This window comes from Salmo salar, chromosome 18, assembly GCF_965601325.2.
Source record: "Salmo salar chromosome 18, fSalSal1, whole genome shotgun sequence".
NCBI classification, from domain to species: Eukaryota; Metazoa; Chordata; class Actinopteri; order Salmoniformes; family Salmonidae; genus Salmo; species Salmo salar.
In genome coordinates this window covers 72,271,460-72,296,179 of record NC_138308.1, presented here as the reverse complement: position 1 = coordinate 72,296,179, position 24,720 = coordinate 72,271,460, and the positions used below count along the sequence as shown (strand labels likewise).

The following is a 24,720-nucleotide window of genomic DNA, read 5'->3' as shown; positions in this document are numbered from 1 at the left end:
AGTTAAACTGTGAGATTAAGGTGCAGATGAATAGGGGAGGAGTTGAGTTTGATGGAGGCTTTTGAGATAAATTGAAAATCAATTTCTTCACTTCCTCAGCCCAACTGGTGTCTGTGAAATCGTCAGCATTGTGCCAAACTGAGACTAATGGGCTTGACCATGTTTCACATGGGGCTCACTGTAAGTCTTCAATCTGTGAGCCAATCACATTTGCCATGATGAGTTATGTTGTCTGGCAGAAGGGAGTTTTTTAAATGTTATTAACCCATGTTAGATAAGGACACAGCATATGGCCTTAACGTCAAGGCAGGAAGAACATTTGTCATCTTGGTTGGTTTACATCATCTCAGTTAAATTGCCCAGTGAGATAGTTCCTTATCACCCTCTCCAATTTTCCCCCAACACTGCAAGCTTGTTTAAGCCTTGTCTATTTTGTACGGAAGTGTATTCCAGACAGAAGAATGATCATGTTAAACTGATCATTGATAAATTTACTAATCCCTAATGCTTACCTAATAAGGTGTTATGTCATGTTTTTGTCATGTTTATGATGGTGTTATGTAGGCTCATAACCCATAACTAAGTATGACAAAAACCACGATAAGATCAATTGTGTCCATGTAATAGTGTGATGTTTTGGCAGACAGTCATTAATTCTTATGATTTCTCTTCTCCCCTTGACAGGGCTCCAAGTTCTGGGGCATCGGTGCGGGACGCTCCTCTGGCCGTCGCTTCTCGGGCCGTCGCTCATTTGGACACCCCAAGAAGCTCAGCCTGGCACGATCACTGGATGACCTGGAGGTAGACCCAATACAGTTCCTGTACAATATTTATAACTGCAGTCATATACATTTAAACCTAGCTCCATCCTATTCAGGGGGTTGCATGGTATTAACCCATTGGAGTTTTTGGAATTATAATTATTTGAATGAGAGTAACGTCAAGTATCTGGTGCAATTCAATCGACTTAATTCAATACAACTCTGTTCCGGCTTATCGTACCAATGCCTTTATATTACAGCGTTTAACAATGGCCCTGTTACACTGTGTACCCATCTTTTATGGGAACGGTATTTTTCCATCATGCCGTTCACCTCTATGCAGAGGAGATGGTCTAATTTGGACATTCAGCCGAACGTCCCTCCCCCTTCCGTTCTGCTCCAGTTTCAGCTCTTTCTTAACCTTTCATTTCTGTTTCCTTCTTGTGTTTGGTGCCACACTTGCGTTGAGGGTGGCTCACAAAGTGGCCTTTGTGTGGGCCCGAGGCATGGGCCCTGTTGGTTTGGCCTTGCTAATGAGCAGCGCTGCTGAATGACTGAACGACTTGCCCACATTTCTCCCCTATTAGCGCTGCTTTGGGATTCTACTGGCTCCTGCTTTCACACATACCCTACTGCATACACGCGCACACACACTGCATACACACATACACACTGCATACACACACACTGTATAAACACACACCCTGTCACTCACCCCCACACTAAACAGTAGTGTCAGAAACTTGCGGCCTCTTATTCTCTGTTTAAATTCCATAGGGTTTTCAACAAGCCTCTCTGGAAGATAAACCTGTACCGAACAGCCTCACACAATGTAAAACACATTTCTTATGTCTGACCTAATAGGTTTTGACATTTAGTTTTGCTCACTTTTGCATTTGTCGTCGAACGACTCAACTTCAAAGCTGTCTGTCAGCACAACGCATGATTTGCTTTCTTATCTCAACGCGGCTGCACATTCTTTACTACACAGCATTAAGATGAGGGATTTCTGAGTCACTGGCGCTGCAGAGGAGTGAAGAGAAGATAATGGTATTGTTCAGTCAGTGTGTGAACCCTGAACTGGGAACTATATAAAGATTTGCTCCAGTTCACCATTTGCTTATGCTACAGCGATGATGTCATTGGTGTAGGCCATCTGGAATTCTTCCGGTTGTGAGGAGCCAAGTACACTCGGGCCTTGCAGCCTCTTCAGGGTCAACAGCTACTGTGATGGCTAGGGAGAAAGACATGGTGCTTTAAGTGTTGAAACTGTCCGTGACATCAATAAAGAGAACACACAGGCTTTCATATGTTAGCATTAGCTATGATCTCTGTCTACAGAGCCCACCCTCACATGCTAACTGTACATGCAGGCATATAAACAACTGTATGATACACATAATTATAAACTGGGTGGTTCGAGCCCTAAATGCTAATTGGCTGACAGCCGTGGTATATCAGACTGTATACCACGGGTATGACAAAACATTTATTTTTACTGCACTAATGACATTGGTAACAAGTTTATAATAGCAATAAGGGACTTCTGGGGTTTGTGGTATATGGCCAATGTACCACAGCTAAGGGCTGTACCCAGGCACTCTGCATTGCGTCGTGCATACGAACTGTACTTGGCCGTGGTATATTGGCAGCATACCACACCCCCTCGTGCCTTATTGCTTAATTATACACCTATAATAGGAACCTATAGAAAAGGGTCTGCTATAGGCCTACATTAAAAGTCTGCTACTTATAGCTCTAATACAATAGAATAAAATGGATACAACATGGTATTGTCTGCACGACGAGGACATTTGCCTTTGGCTTCACACAAATGACATTTATAGATATAAATAAAATATTGCAATACTAGGAATACTTTGTCATTAAGAGCATTTCATTTGACATATAGGACTGGGTTTTCTAACGTAAGCATGTATTGAATTAAATAATAACTAGGCCTGGCTCATTTTGACATCCCTTTTTTAACTGGGCTTTCAGGGTAGTAGCTAATCCTGCTATTTGATCCTCTATATGACGCAAACTGTAATTTTATTTTGTACATACATCAGAAATAGCTTTGGCCTAGCTACTTGTGAAGCAAAAAAGGCTCTATTTGGGTGGCCACAGACTGAATGGGAATCCCCAGTTCAAATGGGGAACAGTAAGTAAGAGTAGTACGATTCCCTAAAGTGTTTCCTGGAACACTAAGACTTGTGTGTATTCAATGAGCTAAATTGCATTTTGGTCAGCGGCCTGCTGCCCACTTACCTAAGTGGGGCTAAGTGAATTTGAACACAGTTTGGCCAAGGGAGCCTCGCCTTTACAGTATAGCGTTTTCCTCAAGATGTACATTTCCATGTTATGAAACTGTGGAGTTCAAACTTAAGAGTTGCTGGTCCTCGGGGATTTTCCTTGTGTAGTCACTATTTCAGCCACCCTGGAACCATGACGAAATGAGTGCAATGAGTGAAATTTACTCATGCTGATGATATACATTAAAAAAAAGATAGATTTTATTTAACCTTTATTTAACTAGGCAAGTCAGTTTCAGGTTAATTACTTTGTTTGAGGTTTTGTTCTAATGGCGGCCAAAGGCGATTAGATCCTCATCTATGGCTATCACCCACCACTGGTTTCCATGTCAAGAGCTCATTACCTCGAGGGCTCAGCGTCACCAGCCTGGCTAAACTAGACTGAATGCTGCAGACACCATTGTTTCATTCAGTCTGGTTTAACCAGCCTATAGCAGCTTCACAGGATTATCAGTCAAAGATCAACGAGTCACTCCTAAAGGCTTTACGCTAGCAGATCTCAACCATAAGGAATATGATTATCATCTATGCTGAGATAATAGGTCATCTATTTGCAGAGGTTAGGCAGTTATTTTTCTCTGTATTTTCACTGTGTCGGATTCCATGAACCATTGATTCAGTGTCATAAGCCCCCTAATACCACACCCTGTAATGGAACCTCCATGTCTATTATCCTGCCTGGTAACATGATCAGCTACTGTATTCAATGCTAGAGAAGAGGAAAAATGACAGCAATAGATAAGTAATCTACTCTTTTATGATGAGGAAAGTGAGAGCCTCCCTTTGGCAGGCATTCCATAAAGAAAAAATCTGGAATGACAAACTGGGGCGTGAAGTACAAGCTACATCAAAGGAGTTTTACACCCAAACTGTAAGATTTCCTATGTTGTTAGTTGTTCCTTACCATATAAATAGCAAGTGTCATCGTATCTCAGCCTCTCCAGAAGCAAAGGTGAACACACATGTTTATTAAGTAGTTTGCATCATATTGGAATATCCCATTACACAGGGATTGGAAGGTGTTTTTTGAGGGGAGCTTTTCCTACGACTACCCTCCTGACTCCTAAAGTTCCTTCCTGAGCTCCTTAGGATGTTGTGGAGCCCTTTTCTCACGCTGTGCGAATCCAAAATGTGATAAGCCCCCATTGGTCACTGCACACATCTGGACATGAGTGGACACCGTGGGACCCTGGTAGACCCTTCCAGCCGCGTTGTGGCGAGACCCCTGCCTGTGGATAACCTCTCGCTGTTTGATGCTCAGGAAGCCGGGGCCTTGTTTCTTTTTCTGTGGTCAGTAGTGTGCGTCAGAGCAGTGGCAATAGGAGTCAGGAATCGGTAAACGCTGTTATATTTTCCGCACATCACAGAGCCTCTGACACGTAGCTACCCCAGATTGTCCTGTCGGCTAGCCTAATCTGGTGTTTTTCCTGGTTGCCGTTTGGTCTCAGCAGAGGACTGTGATGATCAGTGGTTGATGTACAGAGCCTTCAGAAGTATTCATAACCCTTCACGTATTCTATATTTTGTTGTGTTACAGCCTGAATTCAAAATGACAGAAATCCAGAAATATCTAATTTACATAGGTATTCACACCCCTGAGTCAATACATGCTAGAATCACCTTAGGCAGTGATAACAGCTGTAAGTCTTTCTGGGTAAGTCTCTAAAGCCTTGTTCACGCTGCAAGCCTTAATGCTCAATTCAGTTTAGGTTTTGAAATACATTTTGGACTACTGACTGTCCAAACAGCAAGTTACAAGTGACAAAATCGGATTTGTGCGTGTTCAGACAGCTGTCATTTGCTGACATGGCTACACTAGTTGTCATAGTAACGACGGGTGTGTGTGCAGTGGTGTAGGCTGATTTATTATTTTATTTAACCTTTATTTAACCAGGTAGGCCAGTTTAGAACAAGTTCTCATTTACAACTGCAACCTGGCCAAGATAAAGCAAAGCAGTGCGACAAAAACAACAACACAGAGTTACACATAAACAAACTTACAGTCAATAAACAAACTTACACTCAACTTACAGTCAACAAACTTACAGTCAATAACACAACAGAAAAATCTGTATACAGTGTGTGCAAATGAAGTAAGGGGGTAAGGCAATAAATAGGCCATAGTGGAGAAGTAATTACAATTTAGCAATTTACACTGGAGTGATATATGTGCAGATGAGGATGTGCAAGTAGAAATACTGGTGTGCAGAAGAGCAGAAAAACAAAAACAAATATGGGGATGAGGTAGGTAGTTGGTTGGATGGGCTATTTACAGATGGGCTGTGTACAGCTGCAGCGATCGGTGAGCTGCTCTGACAACTGACACTTAAAGTTAGTGAGGGAGACGTAAGTCTCCAACTTCAGTGATTTTTGCAATTCGTTCCAGTCATTGACAGCAGAGAACTGGAAGGAAAGGCGGGCCAAAGGAAGTGTTGGCTTTAGGGATGACCAGTGAAATATACCTGCTGGAGCGCGTGCTACCAGTGGGTATTGCTATGGTGACCAGTGAGCTGAGATAAGGTGGAGCTATACCTAGCAAAGGTTGGTGGTGATTCTTGTGCTAATGTAGCGAGCTAAGGTATTAGTAATGTAACAAGCAAAGGTGACAACAATGCCTGCCATGGACATTTCCCAGTTGTTTTGAATGTTCAAAATCATAGGGTAAGAACCCCTTTTAAAGCCTCAAAGGATAAGAGGATCCAACTTTCAAAACGAGTCCTTTTTGGCTAGCCACAGCAGTCAACTAGCTAGCTAGGTAGCTGTTTAGCTTTCTAGCAAATTCACTAATTTGTTTGTAAACAGTAACAAGCTAGTTTGCTACCACATGCTCTTGTCAAACTGTCAACAGAGTAGCTAGCAAGAACAAGATATGTCGAATAACGGTCTAAAAACCACTTGAGGGCAAATAAATTAGATTTGACCGTTCAGACACAGGAATCAGAGTTGTATCTGACTTCAAACCACCTACAACAGTGGTTTGAAATGTGGCTTGAAATATCCTATTCCATGTGCTTTTTGGCTGTTCAGACTGCAGGAAAAATAATTTCTGATGTATGTACAAAATATTCTCCCCCACTTCACAGTAGAAGCCTCAAACAAGGTTCTAAAGACTGTTGACATCTAGTGGAAGCCTTAGGAAGTGCAAAATGACCCCACAGACACTGTAGTTTGGATAGGCAATCACTTGAAAAACTACAAACCACTTCTTGTTTGGATTTTTTCTCAGGTTTTTGCCTGCCATATGAGTTCTGTTATACTCACAGACATCATTCAAACAGTTTTAGAAACATCAGAGTGTTTTCTATCCAAATCTACTAATAATATGCATATCTTAGCTTCTGGGCGTGAGTAGCAGGCAGTTTACTCTGGGCACGTCAGTCATCCATGCTAATCAATACTGCCACTATCCATAAGAAGTTTAACACCTGCCTGCTTAACCTCTCTAGGGTCGGCGGGACGAAATCATCCCACCTACTCAACAGCCAGTTGAATCCCGTGGCGCGTTATTCAAATACCTTAGAAATGCTATTACTTCAATTTCTCAAACATATGACTATTTTACACCATTTTAAAGACAAGACTCTCGTTAATCTAACCACACTGTCCGATTTCAAAAAGGCTTTACAACGAAAGCAAAACATTAGATTATGTCAGCAGAGTACCCAGCCAGAAATAATCAGACACCCATTTTTCAAGCTAGCATATAATGTCACATAAACCCAAACCACAGCTAAATGCAGCACTAACCTTTGATGATCTTCATCAGATGACAACCCTAGGACATTATGTTATACAATACATGCATGTTTTGTTCAATCAAGTTCATATTTATATCAAAAAACAGCTTTTTACATTAGCATGTGACGTTCAGAACTAGCATACCCCCCGCAAACTTCCGGTGAATTTACTAAATTACTCACGATAAACGTTCACAAAAAACATAACAATTCTTTTAAGAATTATAGATACAGAACTCCTCTATGCACTCGCTATGTCCGATTTTAAAATAGCTTTTCGGTGAAAGCACATTTTGCAATATTCTCAGTAGATAGCCCGGCATCACAGGGCTAGCTATTTAGACACCCACCAAGTTTAGCACTCACCAAAATCAGATTTACTATAAGAAAAATGTTATTACCTTTGCTATTCTTCGTCAGAATGCACTCCCAGGACTTCTACTTCAATAACAAATGTTGGTTTGGTTCAAAATAATCCATAGTTATGTTCAAATATCCTCTGTTTTGTTCGTGCGTTCAAGACACTATCCGAATGGTAAAGAAGGGTGACGCGCACGACGCATTTCGTGACAAAACATTTCTAAATATTCCATTACCGTACTTCGAAGCATGTCAACTGTTGTTTAAAATCAATTTTTATGCAATTTTTCTCGTAAAAAAGCGATAATATTCCGACCGGGAATCTGTGTTTAGGTTCAAAGACGAAAGAAAATAAAAACATGGGGTCGACTCGTGCACGCGCCTCAGCCCATTGTCCTCTGATAGAGCACTTGCCAAAAGCGCTAATGTGTTTCAGCCAGTGGCTGGAATTACATCATTCAGCTTTTTCCCGCCTTCTGAGAGCCTATGGGAGCCGTAGGAAGTGTCACGTTACAGCAAAGATCCTCAGTCTTCAATAAACAGAGTCAAGAAGCTCAAGGAATGGTCAGAGAGGGCACTTCCTATACAGAATCTTCTCAGGTTTTTGCCTGCCATAGGAGTTCTGTTATACTCACAGACACCATTCAAACAGTTTTAGAAACTTTAGGGTGTTTTCTATCCAAAGCCAATAATTATATGCATATTCTAGTTTCTGGGCAGTAGTAATAACCAGATTAAATCGGGTACGTTTTTTTATCCGGCCGTGTAAATACTGCCCCCTACCCCCAACAGGTTAACCGAGAAGCACAAATGTGTCGGAGGAAACACCGTTCAACTGAGGACTGAAGTCAATCTGCAGGCACCTGGCCCGCCACAAGGAGTTGCTAGAGAACGATGAGCCAAGTAAAGCCCCCCCCCCCCCCCCCCCCCCCCGGCCAAACCCTCCCCTAACCTGGACGATCAATTGTGCGCCGCCCTATGGGACTCCCGGTCACCGCCGGTTGTTATGCAGTGTGGGATCGAATCCGGGTCTCTAGTGACGCCTCAAGCACTGCGATGCAGTGCATTAGACCGCTGCATCACTCGGGAGGCTCTTTTAAGCCAATTTAAGTCAAAACTGTAACTAGGCCGCTCAGTAACATTCAATGTTGTCTTGGTAAGCAACTCCAGTATATGTTTGGGCTTGTGTTTTAGGTTATTGTCCTGCTGAAAGGTGAATTTGTCTCCCAGTGACTGTTAGAAAGCAGACTGACCCAGGTCTTCCTCTAGGATTTTTCCTGTGCTTAACTCCCTAGTCCTTTGCCGATGACAAGTATACCCATGACATGATGCAGCCACCACCATGCTTGAAAATATGAAGAGTTGTGTTGGGTTTGCCCCAAACATATTCAGGACATAAAGTTAATTTCTTTCCTACATTTTTTGCAGTTTTACTTGAGTGACTTATTGCAAACAGGATGCATGTTTTGGAATATTTTTTTATTCTGTACAGGCTTACTTCTTTTTGCTGTGTCATTTAGGTTAGTATCTTGGAGTAACTACAATGTTGTTGATCCATCCTCAGTAAAAAAAAACTGTTACTGTTTTAAAGTCACCATTGGCCTCAAGGTGATACCCTGAGCAGTTTCCTTCCTCTCTGGCAATTGAGTAAGAAGGACACCTGTATCTTTGTAGTGACTGGGTGTATTGATACACCATCCAAAGTGTAATTAATAACTTCACCATGCTCAAAGGGATATTCAATGTCTGCTTTTTATTTTATTTTTACCCATCTACCAGTAGGTGTTCTTCTTTGTGAGGCATTGAAAACCTCTGGTCTTTGTGGTTGAATCTGTGTTTGAAATTCATGACTGAGGGACCTTACACATAATTGTATGGGGTACAGAGATGAGGTAGTCATTCAAAAATCATGTTAAACACCATTATTGCACAAAGAGTGAGTCCATGCAACTTATTATGTTACTTGTTAATCAAATTACTCCTAAATGTATTTACACTTGCCACAACAAACGAGTTGAATACTTATTGACTCAAGACATTTCAGCTTTTCATTTTAAATTAATTTGTAAAGATTTCTACAAACATAATTCCACTTTGACATTATGGGGTGTATTGTGTGTAGGCCAGTGACACAAACATCTACATTTAATCAATTTTAAATTAAGGCTGTAACACAACAAAATGTGGAAAAAGTCAAGGGGTGTGAATACTTTCTGAAGGCACTGTATTTTGTGTGTGTGCGGTTAGAGCGATAGGAGCGGCTCGCTGCACACTGGAGCTTTGCCAAACCCCCTTTTTGTTTGGGCATGTTAAAGAATGTGGCGCTTTGTATCTCTTCTATTTGTTTTTCCGCACACTTGTCAAAGACCTGCCGGCACCCCACCCCACCTTGCACCCGAGCTGATTCCTTCCTCATTTCAGGCTTTAATTTCTGACTCAAATCAGACACTTTGCACGCTAAGTAGACAATGGAAGGCAAGCACAACACAGTTCACAAATTTCTGAGATGACATGGAGCGTTTCTGTTTGCAGTGTCTGTGCGTTTCTGTGGTCTGTGTACGAATGCATTGCAAATGGTGTGAAGGAATGCTTGTGACTATATGCTATTTTGTGTACCTATGACATGTGTGTGCAAAGAGTTGAAGGTGCTCCCATATGTTAGTCTAAGGTTTTGTGTTTCCCCCTCATATCATAGGCTGGATAGCGTAGTTCTGATATCTACTTTGTGGGCGTAGCAGGAACGGTGAGAAGGAATGAAGACAGAGGAGGGAGAGGGAGTCACAGAGAAATAGAGAGGTAAAGGGAGGGAGGGTAGAGAGAGGGAAGGAGGGAAAGAGGAAGCAAGCCGCAGCAGCAGAGAGAGAGATCGTTTGAACTCTCAGTAGCTGTCAGGATCTTGGGCGTTCCTGCACTGCCCCTGAGTTGAGCTCTCCCTGGCTGCAAACACACACACACACACACACACCGCAGAGCGTGCCTGCGGATGGACTTGTTTACACACACCGGGCGTGTGGAGCTGCAGCAGCGCTGAAGACAAGCCAAACACACACGCTGCACACAGCCCCATACATGGAGAAAACTTTAACTCTCAACTCTGTAAGTCTTCTACCTCATTGAGCATGTGTATATCTTGTTCGCTCTCTCTTCTCTATCTATCCCTCTCTCATCCTTTTGCTTTCATACAGTAGCTCATGCTTATTGAACAGGAATGCTGCCTGTGCTGTGCTGTGGTGTCTTCCAGTGTCTCCCTGACAGCTTTCATGCCTTCTTTGGGCTCTTTCTCTCATATTTGAGTGTTTAGGTGGCTCACAGTGGTTAGCTTGTGTGCTCCTTCAGAGGAATGTTTTGATCAGCTCCAGCCTCCAACGGAGCTCACATGTGTGGCTATGTGACACACTGTGTCGTTGTATACAGATACTGTCCCACTTCCTGAATCCTGGGACCGGGGACACAAACTGAATTTAAATCAGGCATCATACTAAAAGGGTTTTGTGAAGTGATGAGCGATTTTTCTCATCGTTGATTCTCATGAAGTGTTCATTATGAACTATTGACTGAGCGGTGCTGTGTTTGGGGTCCCTTGGCTAGTGACCCATTTCAAATGAATTAGTGGAGGAGTGAAGCAGAGTTTTGGTGTGAAGGAATTAGAGTTGGAGACGTTGTCAACCCGAAATCAGACCCAACCTACATGGAGAACATTACAATTTTTAGGGTTGCCTATAGCCACTTGAGTTGAGTTTGAACTTGATGTGGTTGTATGTGGTTTTGCCCTGCCCCTCTCAGTTTCCTATAATATTTTACTGTGATTCACCCCCTGCTCTTAGACAGTCTGTCCGTTTTGTCTTAAAGGAACCTTTGTTAACGTTACTACTGGCAGTGGTGGCACATGTGTTTTTCGTATATATGTTCTCTTTGGTCTATTTTTCTCTTAAAGCAACTATTATGAACATGTAGGCTGTGTTGTTGGGCTAGATGTTCTATTCGAATCTAAATATATCGGATACGAGCCATATATAGAAAATGCCTAGTATGTATAGTATACAACTGGATTGTGTTTGGCATACTGAACAAAAATATAAACACAAAATTTAAAGTGTTGGTCCCAAGTTTCATGTGCTGAAATAAAAGATCCCAGAAATGTTCCATACGCACAAAAAGCTTATTTCTCTAAATTTTCTTGTACAAATTTGTTTACATCCCTGTTTGTGAGCATTTCTCATTTGCCAAGATAATCCATCCACCTGACAGGTGTGACATATCAAGAAGCTGATTAAACAGCATGATCATTACACAGGTGCATCTTGTGCGGGGGACAATAAAAGGCCAATAAAATGTGTAGTTTTGTCACACAACACAATGCCACAGATGTCTCAAGTTTTGAGGGAGAGTGCAACTGGCATGCTGACTGTAGGAATGTCCACCAGAGCTGTTGCCAGATAATTAAATGTTAATTGCTCTACCATAAGCCGCCTTCAACGTCATTTTAGAAAATTTGGCAGTACGTCCAACCGGCCTCACAACCGGAGACCATGTGTAACCACGCCAGCCCAGGACCTCCACATCCGACTTCTTCATCTGCGGGATAGTTGGAGACCAGCCACATGGACAGCTGATGAAACGGTTTGTACAACCCAATAATTTCTACACCAACTGTCAGAAACCATCTCAGGGAAGCTCATCTGCGTGCTCGTCGTCCTCACCAGGGTCTTGACCTGACTGCAGTTTGGCGTCGTAACCAACTTTTTCAGTGGGCAAATGCTCACCTTCGATGGCCGCTGGCACGCTGATTCATCTTCACAGATGAATCCCTATTTCACCTGTACCGGGCAGATGGCGTTGTGTGGGCGAGCGGTTTGCTGATGTCAACTTTGTGAACAGAGTGCCCCATGGTGGCGGTAGGGTTATGGTAGGGGCAGGCATAAGCTATGGACAATGAACACCATTGCATTTTATCCATGGAAATTTGATTGCACAGAGATACTGTATTCTGTAATCTCAGTCATGTAAAATCCATAGATTAGGGTCTAAAAATGTATTTTTTTCAATTGACTGATTTTCCTATATGAATTGTAGCTCAGTAAAATCTTAGAAATTGTTACATGTTTGATTTTTCTTCAGTGTATGATGCTGATGTTGTGACTTGAAAGGTGGTGCAGAAATAGTGTGTTCTTGGGGGGATTAGCAGTCGAAGGAAGAGCACGACACGCTTTTATCTCGCTGACATCACAGGGCACCAGCGTCGGAGTGTGGGTGGAACGAGATGTGTCCTCGGGCACAGTATTATGGGATGTAAAAAGCAAGCGGCCTGACATTTTCTAAATCTCTCCACAGTGGTGTGCTTTTTTTCTCCTCCTGCAGAGGTTTCATTGCATTAAATATGCAGCCTTTCTGCCCACGGACCCCAAAAATGGCTAGCTGACTTGGACTGTTACGTTAACATGGCCAACGACTCCGGATTAATATAGCTGCTGAACTCAGAAGATGGAAACTCAGTGACCAAACAACCAGATGTGAAAATGGTTGCTGACTTCGCTGTTCGACCGCCTCGTGACCATAGAAGGAAAGTAACATCTGACCAACCGAGGGCAGAAATACAGTACGGTGTACTCCCACACTTACCAAGTGTTTGGGTTGTTATTATACATCCAGCTCACAGCTTAATGATGTCATCACCATCATACCAAAACCATGATATCATTTGTCAACAACATCTAGCTAACTGCCTGGTGGGAAAGATGTATACCTATCTAGCCCTCACCACGACCAAGCCCACTACTGCTACCGCTAACACCATCAACCCCACCAGCAGCGCCACTACCAGCCATCCCACGACACCAAGCCTCTCTGGCTCCCAGCTTCTTAATAACACCACTCACCTGCAGGAGGACCTGTAAAAAATATTCAGAGATGAAGAAATGGTTAAGAGAGTCATGGAGAGCATAAAAAAAACACAGAGACAGTCTTAACTCTTAACTTTTAAACCCCTTTTTATATCCTAACTGCATTTCAAACCAGATGGCTACTCCAACAAATGTTTTACATGCTAACATCAGAAGCATAAGGAGAAACAAACAGGAGCTGATACAACTTCTTTCAGAAAAGCAAACCAGCATCGCCTCATCAACAAAATGTTTTGAAGTACTAATACAAGTTTCCTCATTCCTGGCTTTAAAATTTTAAGAAATTATCAACCAGCGGGATGCAGAGGGGGTGTGGCACTGCTTTTAAGGATTACCCCTTTTTTTCAATTTTCACCTAAAATGACATACCCAAATCTAACTGCCTGTAGCTCAGGCCCCGAAGCAAGGATATGCATATTATTGGTACCATTTGAAAGGAAACACTTTGAAGTTTATGGAAATTTGAAAGGAATGTAGTAGAATATAACACAATAGATCTGGTTAAAGATAATACAAAGAAAAAAAACCCCATTATTTTGTATTTCTTTTGTACCATCATCTTTGAAATGCAAGAGAAAGGCCATAATGTATTGTTCCAGCCCAGGTGCAATTTTAGATTTTGGCCACTAGATGGCTTCAGTGTATGTGCAAAGTTTTAGACTGATCCAATGAACCATTGAATTTCTGTTCAAAATGTTGAATCAAGACTGCCCAAATTTGCCTAATTTGTTTATTAATAACTTTTCATGTTCAAAATTCTGCACTCTCAAACAATAGCATGTTTTTCTTTCATTGTAATAGCTACTGTAAATTGGACAGTGCAGTTAGATTAACAAGAATTTAAGCTTTCTGCCAATATCAGATATGTCTATGTCCTGGGAAATGTTCTTGTTATTTACAACCTCATGCTAATCACATTAGCCTACGTTAGCTCAACCGTCCCGTGGAAGGGACACTGATCCCGAAGATGTTTTAAAGGAAGGCATTGAGTACTCTGAAGCTGTTTTTAACCTCACAAAAGAAGAACTTAACAACAATGTGTACACTGCAGCAAAAGTAGTTTTAAATGCACACACAGCTCTCCTGATAGCCACTGTCCAACCTCAAGAACACCCTCTCAAAAACTGGTCACTGCTCTCACAGCCAACAACGGCCATACCAAATATAACTGTAACACAACAAACCACTCGGGAAGAGTACTAAGGGACATCCTCGACAACACAAACCTGAGCATGCTCAACATTGATGAGCCCGCACACATCCACTCCTCCTCCACCTCCACTGCAGACATCCTTGACCTTGTCCTCTGCTCCCCGGACCTGGTTGCTAAACTCCTCAGCTTCTCCGTCAGTCATGACGTGGGAAGTGACCCCATTCCTGTCCTTGCCTCCTTTTCCCTCCAACTTCAACAAGCACCTGCAAAACAAAGATAAAACTACAAGAAAGCAAACTGGGAAAAATACAGAAAATGCATAACAAACATTGCAGCAGCAACACAGAACACCAAGGAGCTGGACCAGCTGGCTGAGAGGTTCGGGAGTGTCCTCATCCAGGCCCGGAAGAGACTATTTCACTTACCACCACGACAACAACTCCCACCACACATCCTCAGCCTTATCAAGCAGAAGAGAAAGGTCCGGAGTGATTTTATCAGAACGAGAGCACCAAACTTGAAAACAGAAGTTAACTGGCTACAGATTCATATTAGACATCAACTCACCCTTCATAAACAGAAACAGTGGACTGCCTTTTACCACCAGCTAGATGCAGACACCAACAACCAGACCTTCTGGTAAAAAATCTAAAGCATTAACGGTAACAAAACCAACAATATCATTCCTGTGTTGAAGTCCCAAGACCAACTCATAGAAGTTAACAAAGCAATACTATTCAGAAACCACCTACAAAATGTCCACTCTTACCCCAATGACCCTCTCTTTGACCAAGAATGGAAAAACAAACCTCTCTCCCGACACCAGTAGACCATCCTCTCACCTGATACCTCACTATTGAAGAAACTAAGATCCATCTGAAAAAAATGAAAAACAAAGCACCTGGGGAAGACAACGTTGACAGCACACTCATCAAACAAGCACCCGATGAATACCTGCACCTCCTTTCCAACCTCTTCCCCTTATTTCTCACCCACGGCCACTTCCCCCTTCCTTGGAAATCTGCAGTTGTTATAATGAGTCACAAACCTGGTAAAGACCCATACAACGTCACAAGCTACAGACAAAGCAGCTTCCGCAGCCATGTTGGAAAGCTGTTTGAGAGATTACTCACCCAAAGACTGAGCAGCCACATTGAGGAAATGGGCCTTCTTGGAGTCCATCAGGCTGGCTTCAGAAAAACGAGATCAACCACAGATAACATTCTAAGACTTTCAGAAGACATTATGTGGCATAATGGGCTGTGATATCAACTTGCAGACTCCAGTCTTAAACTATGACCCTCCATCAGAAACATAATCACCAGCTTCTTCCACAACCACACAATTAAAGGTCTCCACAGCAATATCCCCACCATTTACCCATGAAGCAATTGTCCCACAGGGGGCAGTCTTAAGCCCACTACTCTTCCTGTTATACATGTCAGACATCTATTAACCCCCCACCCACCATAGGTCAAGTCTCACAGTTTGCCGACGACCTCTGCTACTGGTCCAGCTCCAGTAGCAGAGGTCTATTCAAGAGATAGAGACATGGTTTAACATGTGACGCGTAAAGTTGAACCCAGTTTGCCGACGACCTCTGCTACTGGTCCAGCTCCAGCTCCAGCAGTCTATTCAAGAGATAGAGACATGGTTTAACATGTGACGCGTAAAGTTGAACCCACAAAAGACCCAATGTGTCCTCTTAGACCTCAAGCTCTATTTCGAAATAATACAAGTTGAAAAATAGGCGAAATTCCATGGCATCACTTTTCAGAAGAACATGCAATGGACAACACATATAGCGAACATAGAGAGAGAGGGATGAAAAAGACTCAGCCACTTAAAAACCCTGTGCGGAAGAAAATATGGAGCCCCACCGCAGAAAATGTTGAAAGTTTATATCAGCTATATCCAATCTCTCTTTGAATATGCCCTACCAGCCTGGATAACAGCCTTACCACAGCAGATGAATTGGCTACAGACAATCCAAAAAATAGCTATAAAAATGGCCTACAGACTACCAACTGGTAATAATTTCACCCACAGCATATCTGGACACACAATCAAAGACAGACATTCGGTCATTGGTCAGAAGTTAATTAACAAAGTCATCAATAACCCATCATTGAAGGAAGCTGTGGAAGAGGCCAAGTGGACCACAGACACACCCATGTCCAACATGCTACTAGGCTGAAAACTGACCCAACATATCCCCCTATCTCTGACATAGCCGTGCACAACTGACTCCAATCATACATTGCCATATTTTATTTGATAAAAAAATTAAAACAATATGAATAATATTTATTACCTTTTTTCTTTTTTTTTATCTATCCAATTTATTGATATCTAACCCTACCCCCTGCCATCTACGCTTACCCTTATCCGGGTTCATATCCTCTACCCCCCCCCCCCCCCCACCCCCCACCGAAACCCCATCCCTTACCCTAACAAGGGTTCGTATCCTACCCCCTCCCCTCGTAGTTACGTGCTTTTATCTTCTATCCTAATAAAGTTTGTTTTAAATAAAATCATGTTGGGAAAGAACAATAGTTGAACATATAGTCAATTGTTTTCTCAACAGCACCTTTAAATCCATTTAGGCTGGGTGGATGCCTTGCTTTGACCACACCCTCCTTCCTTGCTCCTGTTCTGCCTTGCTTCTCCCACCCATCCATGTGTTTATATGGACAAAAAAGAGCAGATGCTCTGAGCTGTCCAATCACGCCCAGTGTCTAGTGTCTCAGTATGTATTGAAGCAATCCCTCCATCAGCATCTAGAAGAGAAGAGTTGTCCATACCTTTTCTTTCTATTTTAATAAAGTTGTTTATCCCCTCTCCCAACCCAAAAGCCTTCCCCTAAACCGGGTCTGTATCCCATCCTCATCCCCAACCCCAACCCTTCCCCTAAACCTTTCCCCTAAATTGGGTTCGTATCCTATCCTATATATCTTTATTTCTGTGAACTACAATGCCCCCCACCCTTGTCCCTTGTTGCCCAACCCAAAACCTTAACCGGAAACCGAGAAGAGTGATAGAAGAGGGAATGAAACCCTTAGCTGTCAAGTACCAAGGTTTGTCGTCGAGATTTATTGAATTACTTTGCAACAGTCAGCGCGCTGTTGTCCTATCTATCTGTCTGTGTTGGACAACCTCCTATCAGGGATTCAGGAAGGCTCTGGGAATGAAGCAGTGTGATTCAGCTCTAAGGCCATCTACGCTATTTACCTTCCTTTTACTATTAACACTTTCCTTCATACTGATTTGTTTGCAGTACATCCCTTGCCAAGCGTGTGGAAGTTACATAATGAAGGAAAACCATGGAACTATAACTCTGTTTATCATCAAAGGAAACAGTTTAGACATGTCCGAGAGAGAAACGGGTACACTTTTATTCTTATAAAATACAAAAGTAACCTCACACCTGTGACTGTATTGCACGGGCATGTTTCCGCACATCCCTGACATTGGGTAAGAGGTGGTGTCATGTTTGAAGTAGTGTGGGAAAAGAGAATGTGGTTGTTCAATGATGCAGGGAATTACTGCGTTTGTTGGTATCTTTGGCCTTGTGTTGGCAGAAAACGTCGAGAAACGGTGCCAAGGTCCTGTTTCCTTAACACCATGGATGTAATTAACACAGATTGTTGTTAGACCAGGTTCTCTCCGATGCTATTGTGAGAGCTTTGCTATGGATTTGCTTTGGCAAACCAAACACTAACTTTTCTTCTCGGGAGATATTTCAAAAACTTGTCAACCCATATCAGTGGACTGAAATATAGTATGTAGGGTATATAATGTTTGCCTTTTAGCAGATGCTTTTATCCGAAGCGACTCAAGTTCTTCCACACCGATCTCGACAAACCATTTCTGTATGGACCTCGCTTTGTGCAGAGGGGCATTGTCATGCTGAAACAGGAAGTGCCTTCCCCAAACTGTATCCACAAAGTTGAAGTCATAGAATTGTATAGAATGTAATTGTATGCTGTAGTGTTAAGATTTCCCTTCACTGGAACTAAGGGGCCTAGCCCGAACCATGAAAAACAGACAGATTATTCCTCCTCCACCAAACTTTACAGTTGGCACTATGCATTCGGACAGGTAGCGTTCTCCTGGCATCCGCCAAACCCAGATTCTTCCGTCGGACTGCCAGATGGTGAAGTGAGATTCTTCACTCCAGAGAACGCGTTTCCACTGATCTAGCATCCAATGGCAATGAGCTTTACACCACTGCAGCCGACGCTTGGCATTGTGCTTGGTGATCTTAGGCTTGTGTACGGCTGCTCAGCCATGGAAACCCATTTCATGAAGCTCCTGACAAACAGTTATTGTGCTGATTTTGCTTCCAGAGGCAGTTTGGAACTCAGTAGTGAGTGTTGCAACCGAGGACAGGTGAATTTAACATGCTACACGCTTGCTGTTGATCAAAGCAGCAACACCTGTGGTTTGTGCTGTAACATGCAGCACATGGAATGTGGTCATGGTATTTCCAGAGGTGCTGGAGGTGGATGTTGCCTCTAAAATGGGATCAGCTTACTCTCCCCATTCCCCATAGGAGGTTAAGTGAAAACTGCCTGAGATCATCACTGATCTAACATTCTATACCTGGCAAAGGCAGAACACGTTGCAAGGATAGGTGGGTGGATAAAGGATGCATATAAATATGAACGCTTGGATAACTTAGCACCAGTATGATAGATTTATTTCTTTGCATTTTTTTACAGCGGGCCACAACTCTCTCTAGAAGGAAGATGGGTGGGTGGTTCAAAGGATGGATAGCTCTGCGTGTGGATAGTGTGGAATCTAAGCAGTGGTAGAAAAAGTACCCAATGTTCATACGAGTAAAAGTAAAGATACCTTAGTAGAAAATTACTCAAGTAAAAGTGAGTCACCCAGTAAAATACTACTTGAGTAATAGTCTAAAAGTATTTGGTTTTAAATATACTTAACTATCAAAAGTAAATGTTATTGCAAAAATGTACTTAAGTATCAGAAGTTAAACTATAAATAATTTCTAATTGTTCATATTAAGCAATCCAGACAGCACAATTTTCATGTTTTCAAAAAAATTATGGATAGCCAGGGGCACACTCCAACACTCAGCCATAATTTACAAACTAAGTATTTGTGTTTAGTGAGTCCGCCAGATCAGAGGCAGTAGGATGACCATGGATGTTCTCTAGATACGTGTGTAAATTGGACCATTTTCCAGTCCTGCTAAGAATTCAAAACATAACAAGTACGTTTGGGTGTCAGGGGAAATGTATGGAGTAAAAAGTACATTATTTTCTTTAGAAATGTAGTGAAGTAAATGTAACGATGTGCGCTGAGAGTCGGGAAGCAAGTTCAGGAAGTGAGTGTTTTAATAAAATAAACAGAACATAATACAAAACAAGAACCTCGAACATACATACATACATACATACATGCATGCATGCATGCATACATACATACATACATACATACATACATACATACATACATACATACATACATACATACATACATACATACATGAAACAGAAACAATGACATCTCGGAAAGGAACCAAAGGGAGTGACATATATAGGGCAGGTAATAAAGGAAATAATGGAGTCCAGGTGAGTCTGACGACGAGAAGCCTGGTGACCTAGAGGCTGGAGAAGGAGCACACATGACAGTAAAAGTAAAAGTTGTCAAAAATATAAATAGTAAAGTACAGATATCCCCAAAAAATACTTAAGTAGTAATTTACACTACTGAATCTAAGTTAGATTAGATGGCACCAGTTTGTAATATTTCAGTGTATTTTTATACAGCAATCCACATAACTCTCTCCTCTAATCCACTCAGTCTCCGTAACAGTTTCCCTTCAGAAACGTCTATTTTTGCCCCTCTGAGAGCTGCCCCGAACTTGTCCCCATGCCAAATACCGATGAGGACAAACTAGATGACTGCATCCCTTCGCCTTTCCCCAGAGGGGACCGACTTAACCGAAACTCCGGTCCCCCTTGTCTTCTCCCAATGTCACCCAGTCAGCTCAGGTTCCCAGTATGACCAGTAGAACCAATCGTGCACTAGATCACAAAGTCACAGAATTGAGAATTGAATATTACACTCAGGAAGTCAGGGAATGGGACTATCCCAATGTCAAGGCCCAGTCCTTCTCCATTCCTGTTTCAGTGCATTCAGAAAGTATTCAGACTCCTTGACATTTTACACATTTTGTTACATTACAGCCTCATTCTAAAATTGATTAAATATAGTCTTCTTGGGTATGAGGCTACAAGCTTGGCACACCTATATTTTGTGAGTTTCTCCCATTCTTCTCTACAGATCCTCTCAAGCTCTGTCAGTATGGATGGGGAGCATCGCTGCACAGCTATTTTCAGGTCTCTCCAGAGATGTTCGGTATGGATCTAGTCCGGGCTCTGGCTGGGCCACTCAAGGACATTCAGAGACTTGTCCTGAAGCCGCTCCTGCGTTGTCTTGGCTGTGTGCTTAGGGTCGTTGTCTTGTTGGAAGGTGAACCTTTGCCCCAGTATGAGGTCCTGAGCGCTCTGGAGCAGGTTTTCATCAAGGATCTCTGTACTTTTATCCGTTCTTCTTTGCCTCGATCCTGACTAGTCTCTCAGTCCATTCCGCTGAAAAACATCCCCACAGCATGATGCTGCCAACACCATGCTTGACCATAGGGATGGTGCCAGGTTTCCTTCAGACGTGACGCTTGGCATTCATGCCAAAGAGTTCAATCTTGGTTTCATCACACCAGAGAATCTTGTTTCTCATGGTATGTGAGTCTTTAGGTGCCTTTTGGCAAACTCCAAGTGCACTGTCATGTGCCTTTTACTGAGGAGTGACTTTCATCTGGTCATTCTACCATAAAGGCCTTATTGGTGGAGTGCTGCAGAGATGGTTGTCCTTCTGGAAGGTTCTCCCATCTCCACAGAGGAGCTCTGTCAGAGGGACCATGGGGTTCTTGGTCACCTCCCTGACCAAGGCCCTACTCCCCCGATTGCTTAGTTTGGCCGGGCGGCCAGCTCTAGGAAGAGTCTTGGTAGTTCCAAACTTCTTCCATTTAAGAATGATGGAGGCCACTGTGTTCTTGGGGACCTTCAAATCTGCAGACATTTTTTGGTACCCTTCCCCAGATCTGTGCCTCGACACAAACCTGTCTCGGAACTCTACAGACAATTCCTTCGACCTCATGCCTTGGTTTTTGCTCTGACATGCGCTGTCAACTGTGGGACCTTATATAGACAGGTGTGTGCCTTTCCAAATCATGTCCAATCAATTGAATTTACCACAGGTGGACTGCCATCAAGTTGTAGAAACATCTCAAGGATGATCAATGGAAACAGGATGAACCTGAGCTCAACTTAGAGTCTCATAGCAAAGGGTATGAATACTTATGTAAATAAGGTATTTTTGTTTTTCATTTTTAATACATTTGCAAACATAAAAAAAAAAAAATGTTTTCGCTTTGTCATTATGGTGTATTGTGTGTAGATTGCTGAGTATTTTTTATTTATATAATCAATTTTCGATTAAGGCTGTAACGTAACAAAATGTGGAACTGAATACTTTCGGAAGGATACAGTACCAGTCAAAAGTTTGGACACACCTACTCATTCCAGGGTTTTTCATTATTTTTACTATTTTCTACATTGTAAACTAATAGTGAAGACATCAAAATTGTGAAATAACACATATGGAATGATGTAGTATCCAAAAAAGTGCTAAACAAATATATTTTATATTTGAGATTCTTCAAAGTAGTCACCCTTTGCCTTGATGACAGCTTTGCACACTCTTGGCATTCTCTCAACCAGCTTCATGAGGTAGTCACCTGGAATGCATTTCAATTAACAGGTGTGCCTTGTTAAAAGTTTCTTCAAGTGCAGTCGCAAAACCCATCAAGCACTATGATGAAACAGGCTCTCATGAGGACCGCCACAGGAAAAGAAGACCCAGAGTTACCTCTGCTGCAGAGGATAAATTCATTAGAGTTACCAGCCTCAAGGCCTTGCAAGTGGCGCAGTGGCTCTGTGCCACTAGAGATCCTGGTTCGAGTCCAGGCTCTGTCGCAGCTGCCCGCGATCGGGAGACCCATGGGGCGGCATACAATTGACCCAGCGTCATCCGGGTTAGGGGAGGGTTTGGCCGGCATGGTTGTTCCTGTCCCATCGCGCAGGGTTAGGGTTAGGCTGGTTAAGCGGGCGTTAAGCGGGAGTTGTGTCAAGAAGCAGTGCAGCTTGGCTGGGTTGTGTTTTTGAGGACGCACGGCTCTCGACCTTCGCCTCTCCCGAGTCCGTACGGGAGTTGCAGCGACGAGACAGGACTGTAACTACCAATTGGATACCACGAAATTGCAGAGAAAAATGGGTATAAAATGTAATAATAGTAATATAAAAAAAACATCCTCAGAAATTGCAGCCCAAATAAATGCTTCACAGAGTTCAAGTAACAGACACATCTCAACATGAACTGTTCAGAGGAGACTGCGTAAATCAGGCCTTCATGGTCAAATTGCTGCAAAGAAACCACTACTAAAGGACACCAATAAGGAGAAGAGAATTGCTTGGGCTAAGAAAGAATGGACATTAGACCGGTGGAAATCTGTCGTTTGGTCTGATGAGTCCAAATATTAGATTTTTGGTTCTAACCGCTGTGTCTTTGTGAGATGCAGATGATCTCTGCATGTGTAGTTCCCGTGAAGCATTGAGGAGGAGGTGTGATGGTGTGGGGGTACTTTGCTGGTGACACTGTTGTGATTTATTTAGAATTCAAGGCACACTTAAGCAGCATGGCTACCACAGCATTCTGCAGCGATACGCCATCCCATCTGGTTTGCGCTTAGTGGGACTATAATTTGTTTTTCAACAGGACAATGACCCAACACACCTCCAGGCTGTGTAAGGGCTATTTGACCAAGAAGAAGAGTGATATAGTGCTGCAGCAGATGACCTGGCCTCCACAATCACCCGCAATCATCAGCATATGTGGGAACTCCTTCAAGATTGTTGGAAAAGCATTCCAGGTGAAGCTGGTTGAGAGAATGCCAAGAGTGTGCAAAGCTGTCATCAATGCAAAGGGTGGCTACTTTGAAGAATCTCAAATATTAAAAAATGTTGAACACTTTTTTGGTTACTATATGATTCCATATGTGTTATTTCATAGTTTTGTGGTCTTCATTATTATTCAAAATTGTAGAAAATAGTAAAAATAAAGAAAAACCCTGGAATGAGTAGGTGTGTCCAAACTTTTGACTGGTACTGTGTGAAATATATATATATATATAAAATCAGTATTAGCCAGGCCATACTAGGGCAGCAGTGATGGTGATGCCATGTTAGCAAGGAGTTACTGTGTTAGCATTCCTCTCGCTGGAGATGTTTACCTTTCTCATTCCTGATGCCCCACTTCTCTCAGGGTCAGACACACCAAGCCCAGGCTACATAACAGTCGAAACTGAGTGTTTCCTCCTTGTTCTAGAGACCATATAAATGTAACCCCGCCTGACCCTTCGTAAATATAGTCACCTTTTTTTTCTGAGGCATGACATTCGCTCTATTAAGTAATTACTAGTGTCACTCTGAATGCAAATACGTCAGTGTGGTGGAACCATCAAAAATGGGTAATTTAATTTAGAATAGATTGGATAACATAGCTGGAATCTCAGACTTTCATAACAGGCCTACTGTACAGTGTGTGATGTTCAACGTTAAGCTGCAAACATAATCTTTGGGGTAAATCAGTTGAGGAACATTGAGGAAGACCGAACTGGTCCATGCAAGACAAATATTCAGACACGGGACACAGGTGACCTCGCAGCCTAGTTGACTATGATGGAGGAGAGGCTCCCCTCCCATGAGCCTCGAGGGCGTGCAGAGTTAGCCACATAAGATGCCACCACACCCTCGTCCTGCTTTCTCCCCCCTTTCACTCCCACACAATTACAAAATAATGGGTTTCCCAACATGAAACTTGTAATTATCCCAGATTCCTCCCCCTTAGTCTCCACCAAAATAGTCCTACTACAGAGAGAGAAATCTTGAAGGGTTGCATGCAGTGTTTTGAAATTCTGGGGTCATCTTATTTGGGTGGTTTTGTTGTAGCGAGCCTTGTGATTTGTGGGCTGGAGTTTTTCAGCGCATACGGAAAGTATTCATACCCCTTGACTTTTTCAACATTTTGTTACGTTACAGCCTTATATAGTTTTCCTCATCAATCTACACATAATACCCCATTATGACAAAGCGAAAACAAGTTTTTAGAAATGTTTGCAAATTTATTCAAAATAAAAAAATACCTTATTTGCATAAGTATTCAGACCCTTTGCTATGAGACTCGAAATTGAGCTCAGGTGCATCCTGTTTTCATTGATCATCCTTGAGATGTTTCTACAACTTGGAGTCCACCTGTGGTAAATTCAATTGATTGGACCTGATTTGGAAAGGCACATACCTGTCTATATAAGGTCCCACAGTTGTCAGCGCATGTCAAAGGAAAAAC

The 24,720-nt window shown here is 42.5% G+C and overlaps 1 protein-coding gene across 5 annotated transcripts in view; it reads left to right on the top strand.

Annotated features, from left to right (window-relative positions):
- Positions 1–24,720, top strand: part of LOC106577570 (regulator of G-protein signaling 12) — a 63,945-nt gene that overhangs the window by 5,273 nt on the left and 33,952 nt on the right. For all 5 annotated transcript variants that reach the window (XM_014155718.3, XM_014155720.3, XM_014155721.3 and 2 more), the window contains exon 3: positions 685–801. In XM_014155718.3, the coding sequence (XP_014011193.1) occupies positions 685–801 (117 nt within the window). The remainder of the gene's footprint in view (positions 1–684; positions 802–24,720) is intronic.